Source organism: Barbus barbus (assembly GCF_936440315.1).
Source record: "Barbus barbus genome assembly, chromosome: 19".
Lineage (NCBI taxonomy): Eukaryota > Metazoa > Chordata > Actinopteri > Cypriniformes > Cyprinidae > Barbus > Barbus barbus.
Genome location: NC_136747.1, coordinates 8,726,321 through 8,749,461, shown reverse-complemented (window position 1 = coordinate 8,749,461; position 23,141 = coordinate 8,726,321). Strand labels below are relative to the sequence as shown.

Below are 23,141 nucleotides of genomic sequence, written 5' to 3'. Positions count from 1 at the left end.
GCCCAATCATAATGACTAAAATTGTTGTTACTACTGCAAACCAATAAGATATTAATCTTTTATCTTCTTTAAATAGCTTACACAATCGTTCTGTAATTTGTTACACATCTAATACAGTAACCACAGCGCTGTTGCAGTAATATATGTAGTAACTGTGGTATTTTGACGTTAATTATAGTTTCCTATAAACGCTCTCCGTGTCATTATATTACTCGTCTTTTCAAGTATGTAGGAGGGCAAGTCCAGACTGAACTATGGGTGTGACAAAAAGAAAATAGGCGTTGCTTTTGTCATTCAGTAGTAAAATGAAAAGAGACGTGATTTTGACGGGCACAGGAAGACTCGCTCCGGATCCAGTCGCTCGGTGTAAATCCGGACTCCACTAGAAACACGAACCGACTCCGAATCGCTCGGATACAAGACACGTACAAGGATTTGTCATGAGAAGGAGCTGAAATAAGGTATGTTTATATGGCATATGTGCAGCATATTCAGGTGCTCAGATTTCACGTTGGTTTGTTTACACGCTGCGCTGGAGACGCGACGCGTCGCGACGCGCTGGAGCTCTCCTATTAAAATAAACGAATCCGCGGGCTTGCAACGCAAAGCCTTAGTTGATTATATGGGAGCTTTCTGGTTTGACGCGTCGCGTCTCTGTCAGTGCAGAAGCGTCTCGAGTCCTGGCTTGATTTTACTCGTTTGTTACGAATGTAAAGCATAACGTTGGTTATATTTTAACCTTTTAACTAGGTTAACAAGCTCAGTAGTTGTCAACAACAAACACTGGTAATTTGCAGCAAAACTTTGGGAATGTGTTAAAAGATCTTACGCTAAATTAGATACTTGTCACGTGGCCTATCTATACGTGTCGTTAATATTTTTTACTACAAGAAAGCAATTGTAGTAAATAAGACTGTAGTATATTAAAAGTACTACAGTAAGCAGTAACACATAACCAGTACCAATTATCTATCTATCTATCTGTCTGTCTGTCTATAAAGCAGGTTATCTCTATCTCAGTGATGGGTAGTTGGATAGACATAAGCTGAATAGGTACTGTATGTATATTTAATGTAATTCTTTTTGTTTTGTTTTTTGTTGTTCTTTCTTTAGGCCTCTGGTATTCTCTGTCTTTCTTTCTTTTAAAATACAGCATAATGCTGCGTAAGTTCAGTTCAGAGGGTGCATTGTTGGATTTGGACTACCGGCCCTGGGGGGCTATAGATGGGACCCCGGACTACTTGGATGATCAGCCAGATGGAGCCTCAGCATCCTATCCTTGCACCCCAGATGCAAAGTCAGGGAGTGCTGGAAAGGGGGGGCTTAAGAAAGATTGGTTTACTGAAAGTGACGAATCTTAATGAGAGTTTTAAAGCGTACAGTGACAGCCAGCTCGCTGGTAATGCCAAAGGCAGCTTTGAGAGTATGGGAAAGTGTGAAGGCCAACCCCACTCCCCGTCATCCACACTGAAATCCGGCCATATGCCCTTCTCCCCAAAACCTCCCCACTATCACCGACAGCAAGCTCGGGCCAAACTGGCAGCTGCTAAATTACACCTTAAAAGTTTGTTTGGACAGGTACGTTGGGAGACTTTCTTTAGAGTATAGTTAATGAAGTTCATAAAACTATTTGAAAAATCACATGTTGACACTTTCAAGTTCATCAGGACACAATTATGAAAATTTTTCTTCTGGTCCAGTTGAATTATTATTAATATTTTAAAAACTTTTTTTATATATTTTTTTTTTCCAAATATAGCATTTTTGAATGCGTTTTTAACAACAAACTGTTCAAAAGTATGGGATTGGTATAATAAATTTTTTTTTTTTTTTTTTTTTTTTTGAAACGTCTCAAGCTCACCTAGGCTGCATTTATCTGATCAAAAATACAGTAGAAACAGTAATATTGTGAAATATTATTACAATTAAACATTTTTTGATGTATTTTAAAATGTAATTTATTCCTGTAAATATCAAAGCTGAATTTTCAGCATCATTACTCAGTGTCACATGATCCTTCAGAAGTCATTCTAATATGCTGATTTGCCGCTGAAGAAAAATATTATTATTAAAGTTGTAAACAGTTGTGCTCCTTCATATTTTGCGGAAACATGACACTTTTTAAATTTTTATTTAATAGAACAGCATTTTATTTTTTTAAATTGAAGTATTTTGTAGCATTATGCATTTCCTGTCATTTTTGATCAATTTAATGTGTCCTTGCTGAGTAAAATTAATTTCTTCTAGAAAGAAAATATTACAGACTCCAAATATTGAACAGCACTGTAATTCTAATTTGTTTTTGTAACACACACACACACACTTTTAAATATATATTTTATCATATTTTTTATATTTTTATAAAAAAAAATGGTTTCAAAAGTATTTCAACCAAATGGTCTTATGTTTGTAATTTGCAACAACAGCTAGAAATTTAACCACTTTAGTGTAAATCCATGACAGCTATATTCATAATTACTTGGAATATTAGGGCAGAGCGCAAGACCTCACTGATTCCTTTATCATTGTCCACCCATTCTAAATGAGGCCAAGACCATCAGAAAAGCTTTTATATGTCAGCCAGCTGGATAACAGTACCTCAAGTCTGCAGAATTTGGGGGAAAATATTGTACTTTAAACATCACAGAAACCAATAAATAGAAGATCATATAACAGTGTAAGCACTGGACTGATATGGCAAAACAGTTCCTTCAACCGGTCTGAAAATTTCTCACACTGGCCGGGGGCCACTGAACCATCCTTATTGTTGAACCCTGTTTATATTTTGTACAGTACAAGATGTCTTTCACATACGTCAGGAGCAGCAGGACTCCAGCACTGCTTATTCAGAACTCACAAGCCAAGTGTGATGAAGTCATGAATGCAATTGCGTTACACAAGTAGCCAAGCTCACTTTGAATCAGTTTTAGCCCTTGCGATATAACGTTGCTTTGTCCAAACAGTAAAAGGAGAAGCAAGCTCTGAAAGGGGAACTGAATGTTCTGGTGTTATATGAGGGAATCACACTATTGATGCAATTGTGTTTTTTTTTTTTAACTGCAATATTGTTGCACGAAATTGCGAAGAGATACTTAGAAATATTTTGGCATCTGATAGATCTGGCTTTGTGAGAATTCTTTCCATGACGTAACACCTTCATGACATTTGTTTAAGTCATGGAACATTTGTGTAAATTATACTTCCTTAAAGTCTTGAATCAAGTCATATCATCTTGACAGTGTTATGCATATCAGTGACCTCTTTTTTTTTTTTTTTTTTTTTTTTTTCACACAAGGGTTCACCGCAGTCCTCACATTCGAATCTGGCGAATGCAGAGCACAGAGAGAACGTAACCAGGTAAAATCAATTACCTCAGTCACATATTTTCTCAATTTCATCTTCATTTCACTTTTGGCACTATTCTCTGTCCGCCACTTGCAAAACAACTCCTCCCCTGTCCTTTATTTTGGCCCACTGTTATTGATTCCACGCATTTTTTTCTGGATATCTTCGTAACGTATTCCCTCACCCTCTTGTTTCTCTCAGCGCTAAAGAGAGGCGTTCTCGAATGCCTTTCCTCAGGCAGTGGAGTCAGATGGGCCACAGCAGCGCTCAACTCAGCAGGGAGGAGATGGAAAGTTGGGCCAAGTCCCTTGATGCTTTGCTGGAAAGCAGAGGTGAGCGCTTGAGTCGCCAGGCAGCTGGTCAAAGGACGCTTGCGAGACACTATCGTGTCACATGGGTCATGCTAAAGCAAAGCCGTTGTTCTGCTAACTTTGACCTGGAATGCTGTTCATGGAAATTGAGATATTTGTGGCCGACTGCCAGTCCATGCTTGAAATATTGTTTTAAAGGAAATGTGCAGAGAGCATCATATTCTGCCTAGTATCAATACTGGATCATGTAGCATTGTAATAAACTCTGCCATTCAAAAAAAAAAAAAAAAAAACGAATACTTTAATTCAGCAAGGATGCATTAAACTGATCAAAAGTGACAGTAAAGACATTTATAATGTAAAAAAAAAATGCTGTTCTTTTGAACTTTCGATTCATCAAAGAATCCTTGACAAAATTGCAGTTTCCACTAAAATATTAAAGGTTTTTAACATTGATAATAATTAGAAATGTTTCTTGAGCAGCAAGTCAGCATATTATAATGACTTCTGAAGGATCATGTGATACTGATAACTGGAGTAATGATGCTAAAAATTCAGCTTTGGATTAGAGGAATAAAATATACTTTTAATATATATGTTCAAAAAGAAAACTTGGATTGTAATATTTCGCAATAGATTTACTGTACTTTTGATCAAATAAATGCAACTTTTGAACAGTAGTTTATAGGTCTGGTTGGTTTGTGTTCAGAATAATTCTGTGGTCCAGTTATGAAACCCATTTATTACATCATTGAAACACCCTTGAAACTGCTTCCTCTTAACATTGAGGAACCACTTTCATGTGTAGCTTCAGGCATGAGTTTCCAGAGAATTCCCAAACAACATGAAACGAAATGAAGAAACTAGAATAATGAGCTTTCCCCCAGTGGCTCAGAGTGCAGATGTGTAACTAATTGCACAAATTAAACCACCAAGATTTTGACATTTTCAGAAGGAAATGAGAGTGGGGCTTGTTTGTCACATGTTACCAGGCTTTTGTGAGTGGCTGTCAAGGTTAAAAGAGTCCAAGCACAAGGTCTCGAGATATGATTCGTGTCCCTTGAGTGAAAGGTTCATTGTGCACCAGGCAAAAAATGTTGGTTGGATTTCTTAGAAAAGTAGTGGCAGCAAACTGCATGAGTTGTGGTATCATTGTTTGTAGCACAAAGTGTTGAAGTTTAGTACTTACTGAATAAGGTTGGGAGCAATAATAAGCATACTGATAATTACTGCTGACCTTGAATGTGAGAATGAAATGCATGTCTCATAAGTTCTAAGAAACTCTAAGCTTTTATTATTAGTGCAGCTTGTGATATGTAAACAGTGGACTAATAGCAGATATGGTTACGCTTGATACCTGACATCATGGTTCCAGTGATTTTCATTTTTTTCTTATAAATGGGACTTGATGATTAACAGCATCTGGTCATTTACAACTCTTGAACAGCTGTTGAACTGAGAAAAGTAGTACTGACAGAGATTCAGTCTATTCTGCGTCACTGCTCTTTTGGAAACTAATACTTTACATATACACTGCGAAAAAAAAAAATTGTTTCAACTTAAAATAATTTGTTACCACGCTGACTTAAAATGTTTAGTTTAGTCAACTTGGAAATTTGAAGTTACTTAATGTTAATTTAAGTGAGAACTGGAATATTTTAGTTGACTAAACTAAAAAGTCAGTGGGGTAACATTGTTTTAAGTTGAAACAACTTTTTTTTCTTCTTTTGTTTTTACAGTGTATACATAATAGGTGCTTTCTTTGAATAAGGTATTGTTTAATGGGAAAAAACAAATCCCATGTTCTTCAGAAAGAGATATAGTATATAGTTTTAAATTATAATTTTTTAGCTTTGAAAATGTTAAGGCTGTGATACCTCTTAGATTATAAAACTTTAAATTATATTATATCATACTTTTCATGTAATCTGGTGAATTGATATTCAGTTTATTGTAAATTTATTTGGTTGTATGAATTTTTTTTAATTTACCAAAGCCATAAGATTCAGTATATTGAATTGATATTACATAAATTTTCCATATTACAACATTTCTGAAAACAACATAGAAACATTTCTAAAAAATTTGACAGCCAGTGAGTAACATCCTTTGGTCTATTTCTAGAGCATGAGGGGAAATAAATAATCTCTTTATATTTTTGCAGTAATTATAGTGTTGACTGTGATTGACTCAACCATTCAAACTGTATAAATGTGGGCCTAATGGTTAGAGAGTTGGGCTTGTAATCCGAAGGTTGCGGGTTCGAGTCTCAGGCCGGCAGGGATTGTAGGTGGGGGGAGTGAATGTCCAGCGCTCTCTCCACCCTCAATACCACGACTGAAGTGCCCTTGAGCAAGGCACCGAACCCCCAACTGCTCCCCGGGCGCCGCAGCATAAATGGCTGCCCACTGCCCCGGGTGTGTGTTCACGGTGTGTGTGTGTTCACTGCTGTGTGTGTGCACGTTGGATGGGTTAAATGCAGAGCACGAATTCCGAGTATGGGTCACCATACTTGGCTGAATGTCACTTCACATATTGTTTAAAAAATTAAGCACATGCTGAATTTTATGAAAATTATATTTATCAATAACTATAAACTTAATTTAAGCTTTACGTTATTTTAAATGAATTAAAAAAAATAAGCCAATATCATATTTTATTTTACTCTTACATTTTAAATTGAAGTTTTTTTGTGCCATATTTATTTATGCCAGAACATAGGATCAAGCATATGGAGGACTAAACCTGCAGAAATTAAAAACAAACACAAATAAATATATAGATAGGTAGGTGGATAAATAAATAAATGTAATAATAGGAAAATAAAATAATAATTATTTGATAAAACAAATATAACTTATTTGTAATACAATTTAATCCTGAATTGTATTACCTTGATTCTTTATTTATTATTTTCTGTTTATTTTTACACTTATTTTATTCTTTTTAACTATTATTTACTCTTTTCATTTATTGTTTTTAATTATGTAATTGTGTTTATTTTCATATTAATTTATTCCCATATGTATTTATTTCCAAATGTATTTGTTTATTTATTTTCCTTTTCCTTGTTGGTTATACAGCATTTAATTACTCATTTGAATCTTTTGAACGGTGTGTTGGGTGTGTTTTGGTGTCTGGACTGGTTGAAATGTGGGAACAGCAGTATGTTGTAACTCCAGAACCCTGCCCCATTCCGACTTCTATCTTCTCACTTCAGAGTGTCGCAATCTGCAGTTTAAGGGTTTTGAGAAAATCAGAGGAAAGGAAGGCATGTGGTGTGAGATAAACCCTCATGATATCCCTGTCCAAAGCTTTTTCTTTCCTGATTTTGTGGCGAGTGTAATGTGACGTGTGTGGGTGTATGGCATGCATGTGAACGCGTCATCTGAGCCTCTACCCCCCATTTGTAAACAGAAATAGCTGTTTTTCCCCCCCAAAGTTCATTATGGTTCTTTCTCTTCTCACCTGTCTTCTCTTCAGTGGGCACCACAGTCTTTGAAGCGTTCCTGCGATCCGAGTTCAGTGAGGAAAACCTGCAGTTCTACATGGCCTGTGAGCAGTACAGCCAGTCGTCCAACAAGTTCAGCCTGCAGAGACGGGCAAAAATGATTGCTGAGACTTACATCCAGCCCGGTGCCCCCAGAGAGGTAGATTTATCCAAATCTGTTTACTGTATTAAAAATATTGCCTCAAATGTCCAACCTGCTTTTTCTCATACAATGAAAATAAATGGGGACTGGGGCTGCTGAATGTAAAAATGTACCATAGAAATAGTCCATCTGACAACTTCATTATTTCAAATTTCAGTAATGCCAAAGAAATTTCAAACTTAGCCTTTAAAAGTTAATCTTTTCCTCACAGATCTATCATATGATTCAAGAAGAGTTCATAGAATTTTTGTTTAAATACATTTTTGGTAATTTTTAGAGCTTGATAGTCCCAGTGACTATTTATAAAAGCAAAATAAATCATATGGCTTCAGAAGACTTATAGCACTTTTTTTGTAATAAATTATTTTTTTCTTTTTGGAGCAGTGCATATTATAAAAGAAGACTAAAGTATATATATATATATATATATATGGAGCGATTTTTGTAAAATTAAAAACAAAAATAATTTTTTTTTTCTTGAATTTTCTTTCTTTTGGAGCTTGATAGCTTGATTCTATCATATGACTTAAGAAAACTTATTTATATATATATATATATATATATATATATATATATATATATATATATATATATATATATATATAAATATAAATTTAAATAAAATAATATGAATTTGTTTGCCTTTTTGGGAGCTTGACACTCTGTCCCACTGTCTGTTATAAAAGCAAAGATCATTTTGAATATCCTTCAGTCTATCATCCTTGTGTGAATATTTGTGAACTATGAATTTCTTTCCAACACTTTTAGGTGAACCTGGACAATAAGACGAGACAACTGACCCTAGAGCTCCTCAAAGCCCCCTCGCACACTTGTCTCTCACATGCCCAAAGGCGCATCCACTGCCTCCTGGAAATGGACTGTTACCCCCGTTTCCTCCAGTCGGAGATCTACCTCACACTACTGAGGGATTCATATTGAAACAAGATTGGGCAAAATGTCCAAAAGTGGGGTCATCCTGAAAACTAAATGGACATCATGCCTGGACAGTGGAGACGGCAAAAGTATGTCGCTGTGATGAAAAAAAATCATCTTAACTACTGAAGAACATTTTAGTGAAATAAAAAGGGAAGCAGTTGCTAGATCGAAACGATATCACTGGACTAAATGGAATGTTGACAGGCAACAAAGGGAAAACATGTCTGACAAGAAAGGGCTGTTCAGTGAAAGGCCGAAGCACTCATTAGGGTCAGACCATTCTTTGACTCCACTGTATGTGTGGTTACAAAGAAGCAGAACTAATGACTCATTCCTCAAATTTACTTTCCCATAAATAATTATGTAATATAGATAAATAGATATTCAAACAAAAACTCATGCTCTCAGCAAGACAAAATTCTAATAGACTGTTGTCTAAATAAGCAATATGAACACAATTACTTTAAAGTTGAAAACTTCCTCGAAGGCTTGACAGAGGGCCAGTTTGAGTTTAAAATGTTAAAATGTGTATTAGCATATTGTGATTTTATGATCACAGATTGCATATTAAAGCTGTACACATTTCAAGAAAATGTGACTAAAGACATGGAAATCAAAGGTCTATCCCTGAGTTTGGCCCTTTTTATAATTAAATAATATGAACTGATTTTATTAAAAAGGGTTTTTGGTTGTTTTTTTAGGTAACTGTAGAATTCAGTAAATGTCACACATATTTAAGTGACACTCTGTAGAGCGTATTGCTGGAAAATGTCACAAGTTGACAGGTTTAAAATGCAGACACAGAGCAGGAACCTGCTTGACACGGCACTAATACCATCCCATAAGCACACGTACATTTCCAAGCAAATGATCTGAAGAGCACTGTATTCGTATTATTGTGAACATCACAAAGATGTCCGCTCGAACATCTGAGAGGGAACATTTTTTAAATGTATATTCTAGATTAATGCATGTATAGTGAAAAATTTCAGCTTGAGAATGAAGGGCTGTGATGTGCTGTGTGTATTTTAGTGGCTGTTGATGTCTGCTGTGACTGACATACTGAAGACGCTACATGTATTATTACTGTAGACATGCTACGAAGAACCGCATGCACTAATGTCATTGGTCAAATGTTCTCCAAGGGTTTAATTTGTTTGAGTATAATATAAATATAAAATATAAGATTTCCTTAAGGGAATGATGTAATTATGTGATCAGTGTACAAGAACGAGCATCAGTGTGACTGTCAGGGTATTTGTTTGAGCAGCGATAAAAATGAATCGAACAGAAAAAATGTTCAACCATTTAATTTAATTTCCACAGAAACGACCTGTTTGTGAAAAACATGATAAAAGATCGGATTATAAAATTGTGATTATAAAAGCACAAGCCATAAAATTAATAGCTGAAATGTTTATAAATAGGACTGATAAAAAAAGTTACAAATAGCTGCTGATGCTATTTTCATTAAAGGTATTTTTCACTTTTGTGGTTTAATAAAAATTCCTACAAATATTTTTTCCCCCCCTCATTATTCTCACTTCTTTGCAATGTCCATTTCTTTTCTTAAAGGGATAGTTCACCCAAAAATCTAAATTCTGTCATTAATTTCTCACCTTCATGTCGTTCCAAACCCATAAGACCTTCATTTATCTTCAGAACATAAATTAAAATATTTTTGATGAAATCCGAGAGCTTTCTGACCTTCCATAGACAGCAACGCAACTAACACATTCAAGGCCCAGAAATGTAGTAAGGACATTATTAAAATAGTCCATGTGACATCAGTGGTTCAACCTTAATGTTATGAAGCTATGAGAATACTTTTCTTGTGCAAAGAAAACAAAAATATTAACTTTATTCTACAATTCCTTCTCTTCCGTGTCAGTCTTCAACGTGCGTTCATGCATTCTTCTGCTTATAAACAAAGCGCAGTTCATCCGGGTTCTACGTCAGAAAATTTGTTATTTTTGTTTTCTTTTTGTGCACAAAACAAATATTCTCGTAGCTTCATAACATTAAGGTTCATAAAGGCATTGATGTCGCATGGACTATTTTAACGATGTCCTCTGGGCCTTGAACGTGTCAGTTGTGTTGCTGTCTATGCAGGGTCAGAAAGCTCTCGGATTTCATCAAACATATCTTAATTGGTGTTACGAAGATGAACGAAGGTCTTACGGGTTTGGAACAACATGAGGGAGAGTAATTGATGACCGAATTTTCATTTTTGGGTGAACTAACCCTTTAACATCTTCCGTCACCAGGGCCGCGTGCTGCGATACTCTTGTTTCTGTCGGACCCACTGGGCCGTACAGCGGCTCTCCCCAACCGTCCAGGACCATCCACCTCTCCCTCCGCCCCTCTCCATCTCAGCCGCTCCACCTTTCCTCCAGTCCTCTGCTCTGTTCTGTGACACTTTGGTCTGCAGCTCTTCTTTGCGGTCCAGGGGTGTTATGGAGGTCTGTTCCTGAACATGATCTTTCTTGGTGGTGGCAATTGTCGGAAGGGACACAACCTGGCCTTGAAGATGCGGTCTAGAAAAGAAGATGAAAAACAATGAAAGATGGAGAGGAAGAAGCAGAGCATTAAGCAGATGATTTCAGGTGAATTAAGCACAAGGCCAAGGCTGAGATGAGCGACAGCAAGAGAAATCAAACTTGTATCAGAACAAGAAGAAAGAAAATGATAGCGTAGGAACATGCACATACTGTATTTTCTGTTTTGAGTCATAACTAGGCCCACACAGAACATACACACTTTCTGATTTTTTTTTTTTCACTGATTGTAAAAGAAAAATACAAAATGGTTTGGATATGATAAAAAGTTCAAATTGATCTGAAAGTACTGGACTCTTAGCTGCAGCTGAAAGCATTATCATATTAAATGAAATATTGAATAAACTAGATTTTTACTTCTTTTTTTTTTTCATTCGGCAAACTGAAAAACTCTGCAAATTATAAATAAATAAAAGCGTAAGAAATTAAAGTTCACATCAATGTTTTCCCTTGTGAAAAGAAGTGCACTTAAAAAGAGGGCTTAAAATGAATATTTTAGTATTTTAACACTTGACTGCATATTAAGTGCAATTATATGAAAATGCATTATAGTTTACATTTAATAAATTATATTAAATGAAATGTGAACTTTAAGTGTATTTTTGATTCACTTAATTACAAGTAAATCTTTATAACTAATTTTGTACTGCCAAATGTACTAGCATTTATGGTAAACTAAATATGTTTTAATGTCATTTCTACAGAAACTTGCGAAGATAAATATATCTGTAATTACACATTTGTAATAATGTTGCAATGTAGTACATTTAAAATATATTAACCTTAAAGGTCATTGCACACTGAATCCGAAATTTTCGTCGCATATTTTCACACGTTAAAAAAATAAATACGACCTCACGTTGTGTCAATCACGTTTGCACACAGCCTCCGAAACCTTCGCCCATCAAAAAAAAAAATTCAAATCAGGTTCGATTTTCTGCGTTTTCACATCCATAGGATGAATTTTGATAGGAAAGGATGAGGAATACCAAAAAACTCATACGAAAAGTTCGGACTCGGTGTGCAATGACCTTAAATCTAATATTGATTATCAAACAAAAGTTAAAATTATTGAAAAAAGATAAAATTATAAAATACTTGATGTGCTTTAGTACAGTTAGTCAACATTAAAATGTCTGCTTTTTAAGCATGACAAAAAAATGAATCATTCAATATATACTTTAAAAGTAAAACTTAAAAGTGCTTTTTTGAATGTGTATTTGTGTGTCAAGTGTCTCTTTAAATGCATTTAATGCAAAGTGGCCTTTTATTTCATTAATATTATTTGCAAGAACAATTACATTAAAAATATACTTCTAGACCTGAAGTACACGACAAGTGCGTATTCAATACAATTAAATGCACTTCTTTTTCACACAACTTGGTCAGAGACCTTCAGGATTTTTGTCCTCCAAGCATGACAGTATGGGGTGAATTATGCAGCAAATATGCATGCTCCGAGTTAATGGTTTGCTCAAATCCTAACCCTCAGTGTGAGCTATAATAAAAGTGATGCTTGGTGTAGTGAGCCTCATTAACAAACAAATTCAGCAGAAATCGCCAGTGCTTTCTGTGGAATTCTGTAGGCGTGGATTCTGTGGAGGCCTAGTCATTAACTCGCTCTCAATCCCTGGTGTTTTCTTCAGTATTCGCTTCCAATTCACATGTATATAATACAGCAAGCAGCACCAGGAGAAAATGACTCTCACAAAGGTTATGTGAGAAAAGCCCGACCTTTCTGAAGTGTGTTTGTGTTCCACTGCATCTGCATTTGCCCCTGTGTCACACACTCTCTCACAGAGCTCTGCTTTCAGCCCTGAGGAAGCACACACGACAGCTACTAATGGTTTACTAATGTGGTTTGGACCATCGTAACGCTTCACGTTGCGCTGTAGTAAATGGTTGATTGCGGTTCAAACGGTGCATTACCTGGAAGCTTCAAAGGGTTTTGCTGTTCCGCCATTAACTGCCCGAGGTCTCGGCTGTTGATATGGCGACTGTAGAGGTTGCTCCTGGCAACCAGACCCTGATGGCTACAGGACATGAGGAAATGGACAAACAACAGCGATAGAGGTACGGGACGGAGGGCCGAGAAGAAGGGAGGGGAGGGAAAAAGGAGAAATAAATGAAAAAAATTAAAGAAAATGAACAATAAAAAATAAAAGTGACAGAAAAAAGGCACAAATAAAAACTGAATTAAACATAACCTCAAACACAAATTCAAAACCCAACATTGTGTGAAAACAAATTCCAGTGATTGAGGACACAAGCAATGATTGTGTAATGTGACAGTGGATTTTTACTCTCAAGAAAAGACTAATATGGTGTAATGTTGCAACTTAATGTCTGGTTTTCTTTTAGACATTAGAGTTGCAGTCAAATGTAATGGCTGATATTTTAGGTCTTAAAATATCAAAGCAAGAGGCAACTTGATCCACAAGCTTTTCTCAGAACCATTTGTATTTTAACCTTTAAACGGATCGAATTGGCATTTTAGGGGATGCATGTAGTGCAGACAGGTTTCTAGAAGAGTTTAGTTCATCATCTTAACTACAGTATAATGTCTGACTACCAGAAAGTATGCAGATACTTCATGTTTCACATGAGATCTATTGTTTTAGAATTTTAAACCACACAAACGTCTATTTTTGCAAAACGCTTTGCTTGGAAAGATGATCTTAAAAAAGAAAAAAAAAGTAATTTTAAGAAGCACAACTGTTGTCAACCGTTCTAATAAGAATATTAAATGTTTCTTGGACAGCGAATGAGCATATTAGAATGATTTCTGAAGGATCATGTGACACTGAAGACTGGAGTAATGAATTCAGCATCAGAAATAGGTGTCAGAAATAAATTAAATTTGAAAATATATTAAAATAGAAAACAGTTACTTTAAACTGTAGTGATACAGTATTTCACAATATTACTGTAATTTCTTGACCTTTGTGAGCATAGGAGACTTTAAAAAAAAAAATTCTTTTTTATATTTCTCATGTTTCTTGAGATACAAATCTGGACCGAAACCAAGGTCCTGAGGTGCTCCTGACCATAAAGTCTAGACTCTAATACATAACATTTCCTTTCCTTTTTACAGTCTGTTACAATAATCTGCTATATGACAAATTAATTCATTGACAAGTGATTAAAGATTTTTTTTCAACTGTAACTTTTATTACTTGCTGCTCAGGACAGAGGATGTTTGACAGTTGAGGGTTAACACTATAGTAAATTGACCTGTAAAAACTCTATTCTATTTTCTAAAACACTCTTATTGGAAAAGGTACAGAAAAGACCAAAAGAGATTCCAATTTAATAACAAATGTGTCTCATCAAATCATTTTACAGGAAATCGGATCGTTCACACTCCCACAAGGCAGAAAGCAAAATCAGTTCAGTCAAACAATAAAAATTCTGTCATGACTTTATCGTCAAGCTGTTTTCCACTGTTATTTTATCCGAGAACCACAAATTCTACAGAATCTTTTGAAGATTCTTCAAAATTCTGCTTTCGAGTTCCACAGAAAAAATAACAAAAATGTAAGTAAAGAATGACATCAGTTTTGATGTTTAGATGAACTATCTTTTCAAAGGAATAGTTCACCTAACAATGAAAATTTGCTAACAATGTCTCAAAAACCCTCAGGCCATCTAAGATATAGATATAGAATTTGTTTCTTCGTCTGAACAGATTTGGAGAAATGTAGCATTACATTACTTGCTCACCAATGGATTCTCTGCAGTGAATGGGTGCCGTCAGAATGAGTCCAAACAGCTGATAAAACATGGATACTATGAAATACCATGGTGAGAGTAGGGGAGAACAGCGGCAACATTTTTTTACATTTTCCTTTTATAACTCAGATACTACTTGAAATACAAGTCATCTTTTGATACAAGAAACAAATTGAGGTGCACTAATAATTTATATATTTTCACTAATAAGGACAAGACTATAATATTAAATGAAATGCAACAAGTCTCCCTTACTTTAGTGTAGCTGAATTAAGCATTTTGAATTTAAAAACATCTTGATGGATTTGTTCCTTACAAACACACAGCTATTCCCTTCACAAGATGTTAATTGATGGACTGGAGTTGTGTGGATTATTGTGATGTTTTTATCAGCTGTTTAGACTCTCATTCTGACGGCACCCATTCACTGTCCATTGGTGAGCAAATGGATTTGCAATTCTCCAAATCTGTTCCCATAAAGACACAAACCCATCTACATCTTGGATGACCTGAGGCTGAGTACACTTTTGGCAAATTTTCAATTCTGGGTGAACTACTCCTTTAATTTGAGCTAGCTAAGAAGTTTAAGACAATGACGTTAAAGACTGAGGGTCAATGAAAGCTGAGCCTAGATCTATTTAGAGAGCTAGCGTGGAATGAGAGAATGAGAAAAAAGAGAGAAAAGCATGTGATTAAAAGGAAACAAAAGTTGAACTCATCGAATAAAGTGAAAAAAAGCGACAACAAAATGAGCGTGGCATATTTGGGGAAGTCAATGCATAAAACGAGCATGTCATAATCAGAGATGAAAGGAGAAGAAGAAAGAGAGAGGAGAGGAGGAGAAATGTTTAGCGCTTCTCCAAAATAAAGTGGTCAAGGCTGCTTACGTGTTAGAAGAATAAACAGACCACGTATCTGACCTTTATGCGGTACACAGTGATACACTAATGATGCACTAATGAGCTGAATTCAAATTCCTGCCGCCAAGTCGACCATGCACTTATCTAACACAGGAAGTGGCTCAAAGTGAACATGGACGACCTTAGTGTCTCTTCGCTTTCATTCCCACAGAGCAAATGCTCTCATTTGCCAAAATAAGCCCCAGATGGAAAAAGCGAAGAGGATGCAATGTAAATATTTGCAAGCAAAGTGCTGGATTTAGACTCAAGTATGCTGTAACTGGCCGTGAGGTGTGGTTGAGATGTACCTGGTGCGCTTTGCCCTGCAGCTGTCGTTGAGCTGGGAGGAGGGGGTCCCGGGGGCTGCGACGGGGCGAAGCAGGACCCGGCTGGGGGAGGATCCCACACTGAGCGAACGGGATTGCGGAGATGACGGAAGCAGAGGGGGAGAGTGGGGGGGACCCGCGGGGCGAACGAATGGCCAGGGGAGAGCCCTCTGCTCCTCCCGAACCACTGCGGAAGAGAGGAAGTGACTCCTCTTACTGATTCCTTAACAGTTCCATTTATGATTCTTTTAGTACTTTTAAGGAAGGGAAATGTGAAAAAGTGAAATGCAATTCCATTGCCTCACTATAAATTACTGGCTCATTACAGTCATTCATTCTGGAATCAGACTTCACTGCTTGTGCTGTATGCTTTTGATTCACTATAAAGAACTGTTTGTTTAGAATCATTTGCTCGACAATCAAACTACATTGGTTTTACTGTATTTGAATCACAAAAAAAAACTGGCTTGTAATAGTCATGTGTTCAGGAATCTGATTACATTAGTTTATTTTTTTGTTCTACATTGTTATTTTAACTCACTAAAACGAATCAATTCTTTAGAATTATTTGTTAGACAATTAGACTACACCAGTTGGCCATATGGTTTTGAATCACTAAAAAGAACTGACTAATAAGAGTCATTCATTCAGGATTCAGATTACACTAGTTCACTTTTTTGCTTTTAAGGGAGTTAAAAACAAGCAAGTAAAAGAACTGATTGCTAAAATCATTTGATCAAATATGCTTTTGAATCACTAAAAAGACCTGGCTCATAAGACTGTTTAGTATCGGACTACACTAGTCTTATGTAGTCCGTTTCACACTGTTGATTTAATAGTGAATTGGAACAACATTTTGTCCGCTTCCACATGAACCGTTAAAATGCCATGTATTTTAAAGAATAACAACAGATTTTTTTGTTCCACCTTGACACCTGTATACTTGACTGAATTGATACATGGATTTAGATACTCATACAGTCCCCTGATTACAACCCTAATATGTCTAAACTAGGAACGAGAGTACTTGTTCCTTGCAAAATGCCTGTGATCACTGAAAAAAGCTCTTTCCTAAGAGCTCTAAAGTACCTGATGGACCAAATCAAGACATTTAATGAATAATGGGAGGCCTGTTTCCAGCTGGAAGTATTTATTACAGCGGCTGGATGATGTCAGTATTCAGCTAGTTGGTGTAAATGTCAGCTACTAGCATCTGTATTGTGCCAATTGGTTAAATATACGACACGGAGACTATGAGTAACCCACCTTCTCTTTCCATTAGTGAATACGGTTTGATCTCTCCCTCTGGCTTTTTTGGGGGAACTTTTCTCAATTGGACCGCTGTAATGGTCAGAAAGAGCCAAAAGAAACAACTGGTATGATTGAGAATAAGTCTGGAGTACAGCAAGCAGGTAAACAGCACACTTCACACATATTCATATGCATAGATATCCATGGGCATAATGCATTTATCGATTATCATTCCACTGCACTTTGGGGAAAACATATAGCACTTATCTATAATTAGATTTTAAAGGGGAACAGCCAGGGATCTTATAAGGAAGTGAGCTCGTAAGCGAGTTGTTGGGACTGATTGATGTGGGTAGAGGTTATGAGTGCAAAGGAAGAGTCTATAGTGAGTGGACTCTCTCCTAAACCGTGAATGTACAATAAAGGAGTGATAAGTAAGGTAGAAGCCGGGTGACAGTGGGGTAAGGGAGGGGAACAATAGATATTCAATGTCCTTACAAAAAGCCGTACATCCCCTGATCCATCGAAGGGGAGAGAGGTGTTCCTGGGTGGATTTCATGAGACAAAAGCACTTGAACAACAGGTGTTTTGAGTTGTTTGCATTTTAAACTCAGTCTAGGGCAGCTACCAACTATAAAACAGGCCAGATCTGGTCTAGGTGAGTCATATATATATATATATACACATAAATAAATGCGCTGGAAATGCTTTTGCCAGGCACAAAGATTATAATATGAAACTATAATATGATGGTGGTTTATATCAGGAAATGCACTTGATTTGAATATAGAAACACTAAAAATATTAAACAATAAATGAACCAAAAAAGACAGCTGTGAGCATTATGGACAAGCACAACAAAGACAGACTTTTCTTCAATTAATTGTGTAATCTGGCAGCAAAATAATATTGTTAAAGTTTTAGAGAAACTTAAAGATTCTGAACTTTTTTTCTGCATTAGATTTCAGTCTAAAGTTACTCACTAGTTGGTTGACAACTATATTTGGAACGTGACATGGACGTTTAATTGTAAGAGTGATAGCCTAACCCTGAGTTATGCAAGTGAACTTGTGATCATTATCAACTCTCTGAAAAAGACAAAAAATGTTTTTATCTCAAACCAAAGCAATTAAGATGAAAGAAAAATAATAACAACTATGCTATGATATGTTTGTGACAGTTGCAGTTTTACAGAGAGACTTACTACAACTACAGTATTTAGGGATACCAGTATATAGGGAATATTTTTAATTAATTACTCTTTAGTATTATTATACTCTATTATAACATAATATTTTAGTTTATATTTTTATAAGTTAGTTTAATTTTGAAGATTTAGCCATTTTTTGTATTTTTATATTCTATTTTATGGTTTATGAATTTATTATTAATTAACATTTAATTTTTATTATTTTATTGTATTTTTTACATTTAATTTTAGTTTTTAATTTTAAAGTTTTTCATCTAATATTTATATTTCATTTCAATTAATGAAAATTATTTTGAATATTTATTAAACAACAACAAGGATTAAAATAATGAAGAAAAAAAAAAAAAAAAAAAGTTGTACAGCCAAAAGAAATATTTATGGCAGGTATTTCCTTGTCAATGTCATGTGTAGCTTGTACTGTATGTAAGTGGTTCGAGCTTTTGGCTTCTTCGAAAAGAAGAATAAAAAGAGGAGGAATTTCAATACAGTGCTGCCTCGCACGTACTATAATGAGGAGAATGGGAGGTTGTTGTCCTGAGAGAATAAGGCATTGAATGCTGGCACAGATCCAGAACAACATTCCAAACCCACAGAAAAACACAGAAGAACAGTAATGCAGTCAGGCATTACCTGATCTAATCTGGAAGAATCCACTGAACACCACAAAGTTATTCACCTGTGAAGAACAAGTGTGACAGGAAAATTAATTTTGCAACGGTCATATACACACCTAATTTTTTGAGGAAAACACTACTGTATAAAGTCTGTATTGTGTACAAATAAACACGCTCGCACGTCATGCACACAATCCATAAGGCATAACATGTTATTATGGTATCCTTTTCATCAAGTACTGTAATCTGGTTTGTTTCAATTACAAACCGGATTACAGTTTGGATTTCTGAGAAGAATAACATTGTGTTCTCCTAACCAGGTGTGACGTAATTATCTGTACAGGAATTAAAACCTCACTGGTCCAAAATCTCACTCCACATAACATCAAACATGCTCTGACTGGCTGATTGTTTTGGGCCATGCAGCGCTTTCACTTTAAAAGGTGGATCATACCTGAGGCACACTGTTCTTGAGATCATAGTGCTTTTCTAGAAATGACAGGAATTTAGGAGAAGGTCTATCGTATGCCATCTGTTCAGGCTCCACCCGTTTGTGCTGCTCAATCAAAGAATATGAACAGAAGAGGAAAACATGAGTCACAAAATACAAACAGGACTGTTTAGTAGCAAATACAAATGGGTCTTTATACTTTTCTACAGGACACAATAAAAAAAAAAAAAAGTAGCTTTCCCAAAGATGAAAATTCTGTCATAGTTTACTCACTCTCAAGTTGTTCCCAAACTGTGTCACTTTTAAAAATAAATTTATCCGGAAATCACAAAAATAGATATTTGGAAAAATGTTAAAACTTAAAAAATATACAACTAATGCGCTATTATTCTATGTGTATGGCAGCTTTGTCAGCATGAACATTCTTTGAGACATCTTTTGTGTTCCACACAAGTCACATGGTTTGGACTAAAATGAGGGTAAATAAATGACAGGATTTTCCTGCAAACTAAATCAGGCTGCCGACAGACACTCACTTTCAGCATGAAGTCAAAGAGCTCGAGCCCATAGCCATGTCTCTGCAGTGTCTCTTTCACATAGAAATCCAGCACACATAAAGGCTCGGTTTCCAAATGCGCCCCCCGTTGGTCCTGGATGCAATTACAATATACTGTAAATCACTAATGTCTCAAGTTTAAAAACTCAATAATGAGCAAACACTTACAAGTAAAAACAGCTTCTTGTAGCCAACCTTCAGAAATCCAACGATAACACCCCTCCCGCTGGTAAAGCAAAAGACAGGAAGAGGGAGTCAAAGATTGTTATTAACAGCAGAAGTGCATGTGTTTATATCTAATGGCAATGGAAAAACAGGAAGGAGAGAGGTCAGCTGTATTGACATGTAAATAGATTAAATCTGAAGCATAGGCTGGGGGAGGGATAGAGAAAACAAGAGAACCCGTTCTGTTCTCCATCTTTCAGGAGGTAGAGATGGTGTCTGTTGGCCTGGAGCTTTGCAGCACTGGTTATAGGAGCAGGCAGCAGCTGGGCCTGAGGAGATACACACACACACATGACATGATGACAGTGAATGACTTCTGCAAGCTCAAAAAGAGACAAAGACAGTCATTATCACCTTAGAAGAGGCTTTGCCCAGCTCATCTATAACTGTGCTGATCTGAAGAAGAGGATCTGGTCTGGAGAACAAAAAGCAGATATGTTAGGAATCTCACACAGAAATTATGCAAGTCATAATGGATGCGTACTGATATCAAGGTTGTCAATAGCTGATATAATATGAAATATATACATATAAACTCCATGAGATATTTGATGAGTGCAGTTTTCTTTCTGTGTTAACATATTTCATATTAAAACATTTGGCTGGGACATATCAAATGGCTTGCCCTGTTTTTTTAAACAGCCAATAGGCTGCCTTTACATCAGAGTTATGAATCATGATTTGTTCCATGGGTAGGTAGAGCATTGGTTTTCCACTAGGGGGCATCTCCCGGGGGCCCCAGTAAGTAGTTATATTAATATAATCTTTATTAAAATGTTAAAACACACACACACAGTTAAAAAAAATAGGTACAACATTAAATTCACAAGCTTTTTTTGAAAATTTAATTTAATTTTGTTTATACATGAGAGACATCACCTTAAATACGAGGGCCTTTGAATATTGTCTTGAACAAAAAGTTCAAGAGCCCAAAAGTTTGGGAAACACTGTGCTAAAGATCATCTGATTGAATTAGAATACATATTTTAGTCTGTTTTCCCAAAAATATTTTCAACTTTAAATGTTTATATCTGCCAAAAGTGAATTTTGTCAATGTTTAGCAAGACATTAGCATATATAACCTCATAGTTTACACAAAAAAGGTGTGTCCTAAATTGCATAATTATGCACTATTCTAATGACGTTTATGTTAGTATTAATAGTGCGAGCAGTGCGTTCACACTGAGAATTACAAAAAGAAAAAGTGCACTTTAAACACCCGAAAAAACAAAGTGTGGAATGTTGGACACTTCATGCACTCAACTGCCGCAGCTTTAATTATGCCGCGAAGGGGGAGGGGCTATCAGACTCTGATTATTAATGACAAAATTACTTTATAAAATTCATACACTACATGGCTGATTACACAGTGCATAAGTAGCTACATAGTGTATAAGTGCATAGTGTAGTGCGTCATTAGCAATCCATCCGTCATTTGGTATTGGGACACAGTTAAAGACTAAAAACTGAAAAATAATATTTTTAATTTAATTTTAGGCAAATTAAAAATACAAAATGCTGGTTAAATAAAAATCTTTTTGGCGAATTTTAAAATTAAAGATCTATAATTGTTGCATTTATAGTAATGTATGATGCAACATAAAGTGTTGGTTATGTATGCTAAAAAAAAATCCCCACAAATTCCTTCATATAATGGCTTTTTCTTGCATTGCTCTGAAAATATGGAATTCATTACCTGCTTCCATTAGAAATGTTCCTGCACTTGAGTGCTTTAAGAAACTGCTTAAACACATCTTTTCAGTAAAGTTTTTAACCATTATTGTTATTTATATAGAATTTATTATTTGATTGTTTTTATAATGCATTGTAGCACTTCAAGTATAAGAAAAGTACATTACAAATAAAATATATTTGGATTTAATTCTATATTAAATGAAAAAAATACATGTTTATCCATTAAAAAAGCCTTTTTTATAATCTATCTTTCTATCTGGTGTGATTTCTTATAGTTTAATTACAGTAAAGTTGCTGTCTTGCTGAATCAGCACGGTTCAGATTAAACCCATGGCAGATTTATGGGCTGCATTTGCATCCTCTGACATAAAGCTCTCCCTACAGCAATAGGCTTATCATTACAGGAAAGAGATGACAATGATGACCTGGACCAAATGGCACATTTAGCCTAATAAAGAACATCCTACACCCCCACTGGTAGCAGTATATGTACTGTAACCCTGTAACAAGACAAAAGCAGTGCATGCTGCAAACAGATCCCACCCATTTCTCCCAGCACACATTAAAACATACATTACCTCCCATGCGCTTTCCGACCTGCACTCAAGCTGTTATCCAGCACAGTAATTCTCTCGGGGAAAAGCGCATTCAGGTCGAAAGGGAAATCCATTGTAAGGACAGAATTGAAATCTTAAGACAATATACTACTGCAGATTCAGGTGCATTTATCACAGTGCCAATCGATTCTCACTGCATCCCCGGCCTGCACTTAAAATAGCAGTTCCACATCAGTAGTAGCTGGTTTAAAGGCACAGATGCACAGCGGCGTTATCAGTGCTTCTTCTGTCCTCCCATTGTGTTTGTGTCACTCCTCCCTTCTGCAGCTGGACGAGCGCTAGAGGTACCCCGCACACACGCCTGCAGGAGCCAAGACGCGTAACACCCGCAAATGTTTGATAGTTTCTTGTTATAGCTCTAAAAATGTAAACAAAACAATCTTTAGAAATCTGCGGCTTCGGGAAATTATTTCCGTTTCCTCTTGGCAACGATCGACGTACAACTTTGTGCTGCATAGCAACCAAACATAGCTAGCAGATATATATAACCATATAAATGCAGCAATATTTATATATTTTTCGTTTGTTTTCCTCCTGCAACCTTTCGTTAACAACATTTAGCTTTAACTCTCAATAATTTATTTTTCAATAATAATATATATTTCCAACAATAGCTACTGCATGCTGTATATTATATATTAATTATATATTATATATCATATATTAATTAATGAACAGTTATATTAGTATACTTAAATATTTATGTGGCGTGATAATTGTTTTATATCCCGTCTCTCAGTTCAAATAAAGTCATACAAACGA

At 35.8% G+C, this 23,141-nt stretch overlaps 2 protein-coding genes across 5 annotated transcripts; one reads left to right on the top strand and one right to left on the bottom strand.

Moving 5' to 3' along the window:
• The first annotated feature begins 99 nt into the window (after nucleotides 1-99).
• On the top strand, nucleotides 100-9,762 carry LOC306884843 (regulator of G-protein signaling 1-like). The gene is made up of 6 exons (XM_079441065.1): nucleotides 100-461; nucleotides 1,114-1,578; nucleotides 3,296-3,357; nucleotides 3,547-3,677; nucleotides 7,140-7,306; nucleotides 8,078-9,762. The coding sequence occupies exons 2-6, from the start codon at nucleotides 1,225-1,227 to the stop codon at nucleotides 8,246-8,248; spliced, it is 885 nt and encodes a 294-aa protein (XP_079297191.1). The 5' UTR covers nucleotides 100-461; nucleotides 1,114-1,224; the 3' UTR covers nucleotides 8,249-9,762.
• Nucleotides 9,541-22,642, bottom strand: LOC306884842 (alpha-tubulin N-acetyltransferase 1-like). 4 transcript variants are annotated; one of them, XR_013785490.1, is made up of 13 exons: nucleotides 22,341-22,624; nucleotides 20,422-20,482; nucleotides 20,245-20,336; nucleotides 20,011-20,068; nucleotides 19,823-19,936; nucleotides 19,290-19,391; nucleotides 18,852-18,897; nucleotides 17,510-17,555; nucleotides 17,027-17,101; nucleotides 15,743-15,947; nucleotides 12,733-12,836; nucleotides 12,538-12,619; nucleotides 9,750-10,782 (listed from the first exon to the last, which is right to left on the bottom strand). XR_013785490.1 is itself a non-coding variant. In XM_079441063.1 (12 exons), the coding sequence occupies exons 1-12, from the start codon at nucleotides 22,430-22,432 to the stop codon at nucleotides 10,506-10,508; spliced, it is 1,308 nt and encodes a 435-aa protein (XP_079297189.1). In that variant the 5' UTR covers nucleotides 22,433-22,642; the 3' UTR covers nucleotides 9,541-10,505. The 4 variants fall into 4 exon arrangements, 3 of the variants coding, with proteins under 3 accessions (XP_079297189.1, XP_079297190.1, XP_079297188.1); XM_079441063.1 differs by lacking the exon at nucleotides 17,510-17,555 and having other exon boundaries at nucleotides 9,541-10,782; nucleotides 22,341-22,642; XM_079441064.1 differs by lacking the exon at nucleotides 12,538-12,619 and having other exon boundaries at nucleotides 9,541-10,782; nucleotides 22,341-22,639.
• Nucleotides 22,643-23,141: the final 499 nt, after the last annotated feature.

What these genes read in the sequence shown, in the direction of transcription:
- LOC306884843 (XM_079441065.1), top strand. Translation starts at nt 1,225, where the DNA reads ATGGGACCCCGGACTACTTGGATGATCAGCCAGATGGAGCCTCAGCAT. An exon ending in TTAAAAGTTTGTTTGGACAG is followed by an intron (nt 1,579 to 3,295) that starts GTACGTTGGGAG and finishes TTTTCACACAAG; the next exon opens with GGTTCACCGCAGTCCTCACA. An exon ending in CACAGAGAGAACGTAACCAG is followed by an intron (nt 3,358 to 3,546) that starts GTAAAATCAATT and finishes TGTTTCTCTCAG; the next exon opens with CGCTAAAGAGAGGCGTTCTC.
- LOC306884842 (XM_079441062.1), bottom strand. Translation starts at nt 22,432, where the DNA reads ATGGATTTCCCTTTCGACCTGAATGCGCTTTTCCCCGAGAGAATTACT. An exon ending in AAAGATGGAGAACAGAACGG is followed by an intron (nt 20,069 to 20,244) that starts GTTCTCTTGTTT and finishes TTGCTTTACCAG; the next exon opens with CGGGAGGGGTGTTATCGTTG. An exon ending in TCTTTGACTTCATGCTGAAA is followed by an intron (nt 19,392 to 19,822) that starts GTGAGTGTCTGT and finishes TTGATTGAGCAG; the next exon opens with CACAAACGGGTGGAGCCTGA.